Source organism: Branchiostoma belcheri, unplaced genomic scaffold (genome assembly GCF_001625305.1).
Source record: "Branchiostoma belcheri isolate BF01 breed outbred unplaced genomic scaffold, Haploidv18h27 scaffold69, whole genome shotgun sequence".
Classification (NCBI taxonomy): domain Eukaryota; kingdom Metazoa; phylum Chordata; class Leptocardii; order Amphioxiformes; family Branchiostomatidae; genus Branchiostoma; species Branchiostoma belcheri.
In genome coordinates this window covers 240583-252936 of record NW_017804342.1, presented here as the reverse complement: position 1 = coordinate 252936, position 12354 = coordinate 240583, and the positions used below count along the sequence as shown (strand labels likewise).

At 42.2% G+C, this 12354-nt stretch overlaps 1 protein-coding gene across 8 annotated transcripts in view; it reads right to left on the bottom strand.

Moving 5' to 3' along the window:
- LOC109484197 (PERQ amino acid-rich with GYF domain-containing protein 2-like) overlaps positions 1–12354 on the bottom strand; it is a 29479-nt gene that overhangs the window by 10932 nt on the left and 6193 nt on the right. For 4 of the 8 annotated variants that reach the window (XM_019787436.1, XM_019787439.1, XM_019787441.1 and 1 more), the window contains exons 2-18: positions 9733–9768; positions 9146–9371; positions 8778–8880; positions 8229–8331; positions 7566–7630; positions 6794–7009; positions 6041–6309; positions 5326–5406; positions 5071–5158; positions 4406–4674; positions 3987–4100; positions 3367–3508; positions 2708–2874; positions 2068–2261; positions 1525–1645; positions 950–1050; positions 297–513 (exon numbers count right to left, since the gene is read on the bottom strand). In XM_019787436.1, coding sequence (XP_019642995.1) covers positions 297–513; positions 950–1050; positions 1525–1645; positions 2068–2261; positions 2708–2874; positions 3367–3508; positions 3987–4100; positions 4406–4674; positions 5071–5158; positions 5326–5406; positions 6041–6309; positions 6794–7009; positions 7566–7630; positions 8229–8331; positions 8778–8880; positions 9146–9371; positions 9733–9764 — 2508 coding nt within the window. In that variant the 5' untranslated portion in view covers positions 9765–9768. The remainder of the gene's footprint in view (positions 1–296; positions 514–949; positions 1051–1524; positions 1646–2067; positions 2262–2707; positions 2875–3366; positions 3509–3986; positions 4101–4405; positions 4675–5070; positions 5159–5325; positions 5407–6040; positions 6310–6793; positions 7010–7565; positions 7631–8228; positions 8332–8777; positions 8881–9145; positions 9372–9732; positions 9769–12354) is intronic. The other 4 variants (XM_019787442.1, XM_019787438.1, XM_019787440.1 and 1 more) reach the window with 4 other exon arrangements.

Genomic DNA, 12354 nt, shown 5'->3' with positions numbered 1-12354 from the left:
TACAAATTGCTACATTTATAGCCACTTCTTCTTTTGTACTGCTAAGGTCAATAATGATTGGGTCATAAGCAGTTGTGCATACATACAAAACAAGTAACCAGTACAAGTAATCAAGGGGAAATAGAGGTAAAGCCACTTCATAGGGGGAAGTGTCTTCAACCCGCAAACCTTCTCTTTTTCCATTATTCCTAAATCGTCCATGGAATGCAACCAAAAAATCCAGGTTACGCCATATTTAGAAAAGAAACTTTTCTGTCACTGTTGTACTTTATTGCTGAAATGAATTTAAAAAATACCTTCTCTCTTTCCATTCTCTGAATGTCGTCCATGGAAGGTGCTGAGGATTTGGGCGGGTCCAGGTCCCACACACTCCCGCCCTCCATCCAGCCGCCGGCCGGGGCGTTGGGCTGGCCCCAGATGGCCGTGCCCTTGTCCGGTGAGGACGGGCGACCACGCGGGGGCTGGGGCTGAGGGGTGGGGGTGGGCTGGGGAGGGAGCTCCGCTGTGGGAGATCTGCAGACATTCAGGAACAGAGAAACTGTTGTCAGCATGGAAATCAGCTTGAAATACAGAGCTATCAAAGCAAAAGAAAAGAAAGCTACCAGGAGACCCAAAATGATTAGATTGGGGGACCATTGGTGGTTTTCCTTTTGTATTGTTTATCAAATATGACAGGACCTGTTATCAGCATAAAAAATATCTTTAGTGAAACAATACAGACCTTACACTCAAAGTCATGAAAACAGAACCTGACCCAAGCTAGGTACTCGTGACCACCTGAGTTAAGTGAGGAAAGTCGTGTTAAGTGCCTTTCCCAAAAGATCAGTGACATGGCAGGATTCAAACCCTGGACCTCTTGGTACTTAGCCGAACACTCCGCCATTATGCCACACGACCCCACAGTAGAGGGGAGGCTATACCAGCTATACAGATACAGAGGATGACTGACCTGTCCTGGGAAGACTGCTGTTTTCTCTGGTGCTGCAGCATCTGCTGCTGTAGTTGCTGGTACTGCTGCTGGAGTTGGGTCTGCTGCTGCTTGAACAGGGTCTGCAGGGAGATCAACAGCCTGGTTAACTTGCGCCCCCTAGCAGCCCTCAAAATCATTGCAGCACTTATGCTGATGAAGGTTAGAGTTAGACACCCAGGTACTGAGATACACAAGAAAACTGTTCCTCAAGCAACTGTATACATTTTGGAAACTGTCAGACTGCTCCCAAGCTGGTTGGTAGTCGGGGGAAAGTCCTGAATGTTTGACAGGAGCTTAAATCTTACATTAAATTCAAAACCAAGCCGCCCTAAGAATACAAGAGTGCGATATATACATAATTGTTGCCAAGCAAAACAACAACATTAATACTTGGCTGTGTAAAATGAGGCTCTTTATTCAGTGACTTACCAACCTGATGAAACTATTCACAGATGTGAGTCAAGGTTACTGACCTGTAACTGCTGCTGTTGTTAGAAGTATAGACATGAGGACCGTACTTTTGTTTAGTGTGGAAAGCTGTGGTGGTGCCTGACCTGTAACTGCTGCTGTTGCTGCTGCAGGGCGACCATCTGCCTCTGGACGTGCTGCTGCAGCCCGATGTTCCCCATCGTCTCCGGCTGCTTCAACTGCTGCTGCAGCTGCTGAGACTGCGCCCTGCTCAAACACAAAACACACTGTCAGGTGCTTTACAGTACTTCTTGTGTCAGCTACAACAGTTGAATGCAATGTTGCTTCCCTAAGGCTTGCGTATTTAGCAAGGCATACCATATCACCCTACTCTTCTCGATAAGTGTTGGCTTCTTTCATTAAAGAGAGATTTGTAGCTACAAAATCCCTCATACACAGGCCCGTCAATTTCAGTGCTGAAAATAGTGGACTAAAAGAGTTTGAACAACAGTCACAGTTACTGGATTCTGAGTTATCAAACCAATGCCATGAACATTAGAGCAAAATTTGTGCTGAAGAAAACATGAACACTGGTCATAACACAATCTTGAAATGTGGCTCATAACAAATCACAACATTTTAAGTTGATAAAATCTACACCATCTGAAGTGATAGATGTTGTAACGAACCGTATAAACCCAGTCTGCTGCATGTACAGCATCTGCTGCTGCATGAGCTGCTGCTGCAGGTACTGCTGCTTCATCATGTGCTGCTCCAGGACAGACGCGTCGATGGCCGGGGACGACGACGCAACCGTCGCAGCCACAGAGGGGTTAGATGAGGTCACCGCCGTGGAAGAGGCCGAGCTGGCTGCTGGGTTGTTCTGTTCAAGTTGTATGAAAAAAACACTTGTTAGGAGAATTTTCCCAGTTCTACCCACTAACCCATGATAAAGACTGCTTTCTGTGCTTAGCAATCAGCATTGAGGAAAGAGTATGGGAGTTAAAAGACACACTAGTGATCACTACCAGTGGACTCGCCCCTTACTGCAGTCATTGCACAACTGTGTGGCCAAGGGCATACAGAAACGGCCATAGGCATTGTCCTGTACACCAATTACAGGTGCAGAGAGGAACTTTGGCATGAGAAAAATACAAACTGTCAAAGTGTATGTTATGGAGCCAAAATATGTGTTCTACCTTCCAACACCGTTCCCTTGGCACAGTGGATTAACGACTCACTATTCCTACGGCTGTACAGCCCAAAATGTATAGAACCTTTACCTTTCAACTTTCAACAGAAGAACAGAGTGATTGGTTTTCAACCTACCAACAAGGGCGGCGGGGTGGGTCCAGGCATGAAAGGCACTCTTCCCCATCTCTTGATGAGTTCTCCTAGTGGCTGGAACCGCTCGTCACATGCCCGCCGCACCAGCAGGGTCATGGTGAAGTAGCCGGCAGTAAACCACTCCGCCATCTCCTGTGAGCTGAAGGGACCTGTAAGGAACACGGGGACCCTCTCAACATCATGGTACAGTCCAAACAGCAAAGGGAGGCTCTGAACAAAATGGTACAGTCCAAACAGCCAAGGGGGAGGCTCTCAAGAAAATGGTACATTCCAAACAGTATAGGGAATGGAGGATTTTTTTTTTAGATTTGAACTGCCATTTTTACATTCATCTAAATGTTGTACTGCATCCATGTTGTACTGTGGTTTTACTCAAAGAATAGCATGAAGTTCTTCAAAGCTTAAAGATGCAACTCAATTCACCTAAAAACACATCAAAGCAAACTTGATGATTTTACAACAGAAGCAAAATACTTCTTGTCACAGTTCCTTTGTAAAGACTGAGCAGTTCGATCAGGATGAGAGTGGCTGCATGTCTGCCCAATTTTTGTTATTTTTAATGGTTTCACTTTTCTTTTTGACAGAGGTGGTCTGGATAAGCGTTATGAGGTTGGTCTACGGGTTTGTCCAGAGATCCTTACCTTGTATTTCTCCTTGTGGATCCTTGTAAAACCATTTGTTGGCAGTCTCTTGTGTCATGGGTAGGCCCTTTGGTTGACTAGAAGTATCTTCTAACTTTTCATCATCTTCTGCTGTCATTGTTGCTACAAGGCTCTCTGCAGCCTGGAGGAGAGGGAACAATTTTAAACTTCATGATGGTGACAGTGAGTGGAGCTTCTATTGAAATCTCCCAGTAAACTTTAAGGTTACCAGCCCTCCAACTGTCCTGCCACTTGCTGCATAATGTAACCCAACCAACACCGCAGGGCATTAGCTACAGCACCAGTTACCATGGTGACAGCCGTCTGGTCCAAGTCACTCAGGAAACAGAACAGACACTATGTATTCCTTCTGTGGAGTTCAAGGTGACCAGCCCCTACAAGTGTTCTGCCACTAACTGACTTGCTACATAATGTAATCCAACTTCACAGGGCGTCTGCTAAAGCACAAGTTACCATGGTGACAGCCATCTGATCTAAGTCATTGACCTTATTTATTTGGAGAAGAAGCAAGAGAGCAAAAAACAGTATGTTTTCCTTGCAAACTTTAAGGTAATAAAGTAATTTAATACTAAAAACTTAATCATGAAACAAGAACTTACCTTTTCTATCTGAATGTCTAGAGCCTCATCGTCTACTACTGGTGCAGTATTGCTTGTAGGGACTGTAATACCTGCCGCCGAGCTGACAGGATTCTCCGTCACACTCACCATCACCTGCCACAGGAACACACAAACCACAGCTCAGAAAAGGACAAGAAACAACAACTAAACAGGATCTGAAGGTTCTGAGTTCGAATCCCTGGTAGGCTCCAGGGTAGTGTCTTTCGGAAAGGCACTTACACCTATTTCCTCTGGTGAAAATGTGACTCAGGTGAAAATGAGTACCTAGCTTCAGTTGGGGACATCCTCTCAGATATTACGTAAAGCGGAGATCCTGTGTTCGAAAAAAGCCACACCTCAAACATGTCAAAGAAAATAAGGTTTAGTTTGAATATAAGGGAAAAAAAACATGCCCTGACCTGTGAGTTAGCTGCCTGAGATGAAGGGGGGTTGGGAGTCATTGCACTTTCCTGAGTCCTGGGGGGTGGCTGAGAAGGGGGCCGGGGGGAGGGCTGAGAGGGGGGACGAGGGGATTGGCTATTTACAACAGGGGGGGCAGACATGGGCATCTCTCGGGGAGGGGGGGAGGGCTCCTTGGAGGGCATGGGGATGGGTTCTGGGATAGGCTTGCTCTCGGGAGGTGGCTGCCTGGTGGAGGCTGGAGCCGGCTTCTCTGGCTTCGGCTCTTCTGAAGGACAGTCAACAATACTGAACATTAGTTCATATAGGTTAGACAATTAGATAAACAATACTCCTAACAATACTTCTAACTTTACTACTAAATAATTACATCCATCACTCTTCTTCAGCACTACTAAAATCCAGCAGTCGAGGTTAAATTGTCTATCAATACTAATAGTGACTTCAAACACAAAATCAGGTTCCCCCCCCCCCAACGGCATTTTCATACTGTAAATCCTGAAATGTCTGATGGTGTCATGTTTGTGATTTGTCCCTCCACTTGAAATCATTACTATTTCTTCAATACTATAATGTACGTAGTGTGCCTATTGCATTGAAAATGCTATATTTAATATTGTACAGATCTTAAGTCCTAAAAGTGTTGGTATATTTAGGAGCCCACCTGGTCTGGATGTTTCCATGTGTGGTCTACCACTGTCCTCCAAATCTTCCTCTTCCACTGGTGGTGGCTCGATGGACTGATCTACAGACTGTGAAAAACATTTATTGCATGTTAGGCCCCTGTCACACGTAGCAAAATATAGCCAAACTCACCCCCCCCCCTCAACAATCATTGGTGAATTTCCAACCATTTGCGCACTTCTTTATCGAGATGTTCTATTTGATTTGACTGAAACCCGGGAGACATTTGCAGTACCTCTTGTTTTTCCTCCTCCTGTTTGGCAGCAAGTTCCTCTTCAGCCTCCTCTTCTATTGGCTCTGGCTCCTTTTCTCCCTTCTGCAATGTAAGGTGAAATGTTACCATAGTGTGTAGTAGTGAAGCTAAACAAACTTTATGTACACCTGGAGGCGAGACACGGAGAAGGAGCTGTCTGAACTGGGAATGCACTGGAAGGATGTTGAGAGAGAAGCCCAGAACAGAGCTGGATGGAGGGAAATCGTCGGTGGCCTATGCTCCGCACGGGGCCAAGGGCCCAGGTAAGGTAAGGTAAGGTACACGGGTACAGGTCTAGACCTGTCTTAATGTCTTAGATTGAACTGTCTTGTATAGTCACTGTGGTAAATTGTTGTCCTCATATGAGGGTATACATATTTTCTGATCTCAAACAAGCCTTCCTAATTTCCAACTTCTGAATTGTACCGGTAACCTTTTTTGTCTGTCAAAGAGGACAGACAGGGCAAAATTTTTTGTCCATCTGCTGACTGGAACACTGTGTTCTTGATTGTGACAAGACATGGACAGTTACCTAGGTTATATTTATTGTAGTGCTTTTAAGACAGTACATGCTTTGTATGTATTGATGATTGTAAAGACTAAATGTATTTTGAAGTAAAATAATGTATGATATACATAGCAATTCACTGCCTGTGTACCATGTGCATTGTTGTGTTTCTATGTACTAAACCATTACCTTAAGGGAAACAAAGGCCCCGGACGAATCAAACGTCCCCACGCCGTCTGTTTCAATACTGTCGTCCATGCACCAATCAGGGAGGTCCTCTTTGTCGTCTGCCCAGTCCCCGCTGTGCGACCGCTGCCGGCCCCCGCTGAAGTGCCGCTCGCGACCAGACCGGAAATCGAAGTCGAAGTGCCGTTCTCTCTCCCCGCGCCCGTTGAAGTCCCGCCAACCGGCGCTTCTTGGTCCACCTATGAAATCACCAGGAGGAGGCTTAGCTACCCCTTGAACAAAATAAGCAGTTTGTAATACTTTTACAGATAAAAAGTAGTTAAGCATGAAATACCCTTAACCAGTGTTCTAGCCAATGTCCGTCTTTCCGTCATTTTACGGAATTTTGACACATATGACTGACAAAATTTTGCCCAATTCGTCATCTTTGATGGACAAAAATTGGCATGTAAAGATATGGAAAGAGATGTTATTCAACTAAGCTTAGTTCTACAAGCTTAGTCCAACAGCAAAATTTGCCCTTTAAAATAAAAGAAGTAGCATTTAAGAGGGCCAAAATTTACCATATCCCACTAGGATTATCCCACTTCGGTGCTTGACATGAATGTTATGACTAACAAAATTGAGATGACAGAAAAAAATTCAGGCTGACTAGAACACTGGAGATGGAGCAGCATTATTCGACTGTTTAGGGAGAACCCCATGGCCATCAAAAAAATAACACCTGAAATGCCTCCAACCAAAGAGTGGACCTACCAGGGCTCATCTGTTTCCATCTCTCCGACCCTCTGTGTCCCGCCGACCGCCAACCGCCCTCATCATCCTCGTCTTCCCGCTCTCGGTCGAGTGCGCGGTCGCGATCTCTGGCCCGCCAGTTGTCACTATTTGATCCTCTACTGAATTCGAATTTCCGCGGTGAGGGCGGCCCCCCTTCCTCAAATGACCGACCAACTGTGGAAAACATGTCAAGCTCTGGATCAGAGGATAGGAGGGCGGCAGGACAAGAGGAAAGGAAGGCAAACAAACAAACAAACAAACAAAAAGTTTTAGGCGTGACATGTACATGACAAAAATAACATGAAATTCAGCAAATTACTTCTAACCGTTGTGGGGGGATTTACAGAATGAAAGAAATGGTATGTTTACTACCATATGCCATAAAGTCTGTTTTAAACAAATTTGATAACCAATTAAGAGCAGCTAATACATTTTCAAACCAGCAAAGTAACAGTTGCAAAGGAAATGCATAATGTTTATCATCACATGGTCTAGCCTAACACACAGTTACTACTGCTCTATTTAATTACATGTACACTCAAACACATTCATAATCATATATGTGGTGAGTCTGGTGACCAATGTAATAATAATAATAATGTAACCAAACAGGTTATCTGCTACAGCACCAGTTACCGTGGTAACAGGCATCTGGTCCAGGTCATTGACCTTATGTGTTTGGAGAAGAGGAAGAAGAAACACTGCAAAAACATTATGTTTTCCTTCTGCAAAGGCAAATATAACAACTCACCCATAGGAGGTCTCTTGTCAAATCTTCTGTCCCCACCCCTGAAATGGAGATTGTCAACATCAGATCTGATGTTGGGAGAAACAGAAGGGGGGGTTACACCGGGAACATGCTGCCACCAAGCACAAGTCACTACACTTTAACTAGAATAGCAGCTAGGAAGCCATCCATCCATTCATTCATCTATTTATCTGATAGAGCAAAGCCTGAGAGAGCAAGAGAGCAAATTCTTTCATTGCAGTATTGTTTTTTGATAGGGCTGTGTATCTAAATGTAACATCAGCATCAGATTCTCTTCCGCTTTTTAAGGTTTTCATGTAACTTAGCCATTTGAAATTTCAATAAATAAACATATCAAGTTGAATCAACCCTATCCGATAGCATACTGATATGTGTGAGGCAAAACTTCTATGTTACTTGTTCCGTATTGTTGTCTGGCTCTAGCTGTTTTATTGGTAATACCAAAAGGTAAAGGGACTCCTCACGTAGCTTGTTTGGGGGCTATTTCAAATGCTTCAAGTATGAAATGATAACAAATATATGCTAAGAAAAAGGCAGTGAATATGAGTATAGAACAGAATTTCTCAACCAGGATATAGTTTTACCGCCTTCAAATTGCATTGGATGCCTTTAACCCGCGGATTGTTTCACTAGATGTATACCTACCCTTCATCCCAGCTCTGACTGCGGCTATAACTAGGACGAATGAATCCCCCCGGTCCGTCATCGTCTCCGACTCGATAAAAACCTCCCTCCCCGCGACCTCGCCCTGCGCAAAGAGAGAAAACAAACTCAGCACAAACAAGAGAAGTACTGAATCTATCACACCTTAGATGACTCAACTTTTAACATAAATTATAAATCAAACACCAACCGTATACATTAGCTTTTACATGTTTTTTTAACCAAGTATGTATTGAAATATGTGTATTGATTCGTTAGGATTTTAATTGATGTAAACTTTATCTTTAGGATACATTTTGTCTGACCCTTTTCTCTTCCTTCACGACCTCAATGAAAAGTTGATTTCAGCTTCTCGAGAATAGAGAATGATTCAAACAAATCTCTACTTCAGCCAATAGCGACTGCTTTTGTATGATTTTCTTGTCATTGGTTTATTATGTACATAAACCATTTGTATTCATTGTACTGGATTTGTTTACTGGATTATAATGCGATATAAACAAAAACAAACAAAGAGGGATGTGTCCTGACCTCGTCCACGAGTTCCCCCGCCCCGCACACCTCTGGATGCCCCTCCCCCTCTGCCCATCAGCCGCAGAACGGCTGTGCTGTTCACTGATATCGAGGCATTGCGCTGCAGAAACAACCACAACAAACACTTGTATACAGCTACAATACAGATCTCCATTCACTTCCCGCCACACATATTTTACATGCAGCTTTAACTAGATTATTTCTTGTGCAAAAGTCATTTAAATCGTGATTGAAAGTAAAAGCTAAGTAACACTCATTTAAAACTCGTTCAAAAGTCGTGTAAATTGTCTGCAAAGCTGCAAATGTAAGTGGCAATAAAACAATAAAAAAAGACTAAGGGAAAATGTTGGACTTCTGGTCTTTACCTGTTCCTCCTCTGTAAGAGGGATCAACGCGAGCGGAAGGAGGACATCTTTACTCAAGATGCTCTGGAAGGAGTCTAACTCGGACGGGCAGTCTGTGCAGTACTTCTTCTCGAAGAGTGCGAGCATTTCCTCGCGCCCGTAGCGGTGCTCGGCCAGTTTGTACTTCGGCAGGCCGGGGGAGGGAGGAGGTGAAGTGACACTGTTCCCACTGGAAAGTGCACGAAGCCTGCAACAAAATGACAAATTTATAACAAATTGAGATGATGAAAATATGTCTCAAATTTGAAAAATTTACACTGAACAATGATAAGGAAAAAAATCGGTCTGTAATTTGTTCCATGTGTAGTGTGTTTCCATACGATAAAATGGTTTATTTCAAAAACCACATACAGTACTTCTACATTGATATCTAAACCCAGTACATAGACCAGTGCAGGTAGAAATACCTGCACAACTCAAGTTTTTATTTACCTACACTAAGGTGCTTATGCACCCAGTAATTTGAGCCCTGAATAGACCATAAAAAGAGCTAAGAAAAGTACCACATGACAAAACAACACGTAGTTCAAGAAGAGACAACAACTTACCACTCAGGTCCGAATGTCAGAGTCTCCGACATGATGCTGCATAAAAAAAAAGAAATTATAATTTACTAGTCTTGTCATCACTTCATGTGTTTAATACATGCCTTCCTATACATTGATGACATTCTAGGAGATAACCCTTACTGTGTACATCAAAGAATGTACAAACCTTAGAGAAGTAGGAGTGTAACACTGTAAATGATATGCTAAACTCGTGTGAATTTATCTTGTTGTTACAACAAGATAAATTCACATGAGTTTAGCATGTGTATGTACATTCCATTGCATCTACTACTTTGTAGGTACAGTTGTTGTATGTTGTTCGTTCAGATTTCTGTACATTTCTACTTCTATTATCATCCTTATCAAAAGTGTGAACGTCCAGCACTTCAGTCTATGCCTTGTACATGTACATGTACAGTACAGATCTCGACTAACTTCCCACGTTTCAAACATGGTTTTAAGTTGTTCATTTCTTGTGCAAATGTTGTATAAATGGTGTAAAAATCGCAATCGAAAGTTGTGCAAAACCCATGTAACACGTGGTTAAAACTTGGGCAAAAGTTGTTTTAGATTTCCATATTGGTGTAATTTCATGTGGCTATCTATATTGCATACATGAACACCTACAAGTATTTTAGTTATTTTTACACGAGAAATGAACGTGTAAAGGTTGGCACCATCAAATAACCATTATCCTTACTTGAAAGATACAGTAAGCAAAGGGCTAATTTGGTGGTTTTGTCAGCTATAAAAGGAGTTTACTCCCTCTCTGTCTTCAGCTATTAGAACTACTAGTAATTGGTACCTGACAACTATACCCTAGACTACAGGTCCCAACCACAGCAAAATCAAACATGTTTCAGTTACTACATATATTGTCACGTTTGGCTGAAGTCAAACACACTAGCATCGGGACAGATTTACAATGTTGCTGAGGCATGTACTTTTAATAGGATTAATGGTTAACGAATAGCTGTGGTAACAAAGGGCACTCCAACCTGTCAAAGGTCTTGTTGCTGATGACAGCAGTTTTCCACTTGTTTGCAAAACTGTGTGTACCACACTGGCGTTTATCTATCTATCAATCAATCAACCTTTCATGTTCGCCCTATTGCTAAACTTTGACCAGAAAGAAACCTATGTTTACTTAGATCACTATCTTTGAAACAATCTTAATTGATACTAAAACCTGTTTTTGTATGATGTACAAGCTTGGGTATATCTTTACAGACAGGTTATCAATATCAAAATTGGGAAATTGCTTTTAACAAAACATCTATACATCTTGTATATTTTGCACTTGCAAAATGTGAGTGCACATATTGCACAATAATACCACATCATGTTTACATGAGCTTTGGATACAAAACAACAGTATTTTTACAATTATGTAGTGATTCAAACTTTTCAACAAATACAGTTTACAGGCAAACAAAACCTCTTATCCATAAAATTTCTTACCGTGTAGCATTGTAGAGGATTTGATGTCCAACTCAAACAACAGGTTAAGCTAAAACTTCTACAGCGAACTATGTACACAGCTTGCTAAAAAAAAACACCTAATGCTATTGCCTGTTGGACAAAGATTCCTATACACTAATACAGTTCAGAAAGGTTTTTGCATTATTTCAGCTCACCTACGCTTTATATTTAGAGGTGAAAGTAGTCCATGTAAACTTAGGTGCATCAACTCATTCTAATTCTAATTCATGACAAACAAGACCAAACAATGGTTGGATTTTACCATTTGTATACTAACAGTTCACACAAATGACACAGTATTGTCAAGTTCTCTACAAATTCCAGTGCTGGCCATTGTGATTCATGAGGACCATTATAGTGTTAACTTGTGAATTGTTTGTTGTCATCTGCATACCTGTACATCCTGGAGCATTGTAGTAGTGACATGTTGTTTTCAATATTCTCCTATTTATTTGCTTAACATCCAACATTAGGACTATCATACCTGCATGCTTTCTTAGGGTTAAAGTACACATAGGTGTTGTCACAAAAAATACAACTTCGGATTTGGTCATGGGTGATATTTACCTGTTCTACCATCTGAAACTTGACATGCCAAAATAAGAGGAGTGAAAATGATTAAAAAAATGAAACAGTATAGATACTCAGCGTATTAAAGGCAATCTACGTGGAATTTTAAAACATTTGTATGAGGAAAACTTATCAAATTCGAAGCTCACCACACGCGAAAACAGTTCACGTTGTTGATGCTTTTCACCTGAATGCAGACGCCCCTTATCCGGATTTCTGTACCTAGAACCCTTTTCCGGGTATCTACAACATCTGGCTGTACAAAACTAGGTCTCAGGTAGGAAGGCATGGAGTCATATGTGCCATGTATCACAGAATACACCTCAGATAGTTGGTGGAAGTTACATAATTTCTGGGAGGATCCATGCCCTGCCCACCCTCCCATGATCGGTCATCTTCTACCATCGAAAACTGGGACAGTCGCGTACCTGACCCAGACGTTTCATGATAATTTGTCACAGCCTAGAATAAAGTGTCTATAAATCATGGTCACTCTAGGACTCTGTCTGGTCACGATTCACAGAGATCCGAAGTTTGGATTTTGAAGAAGAGCGAAATCCAAAATATTTC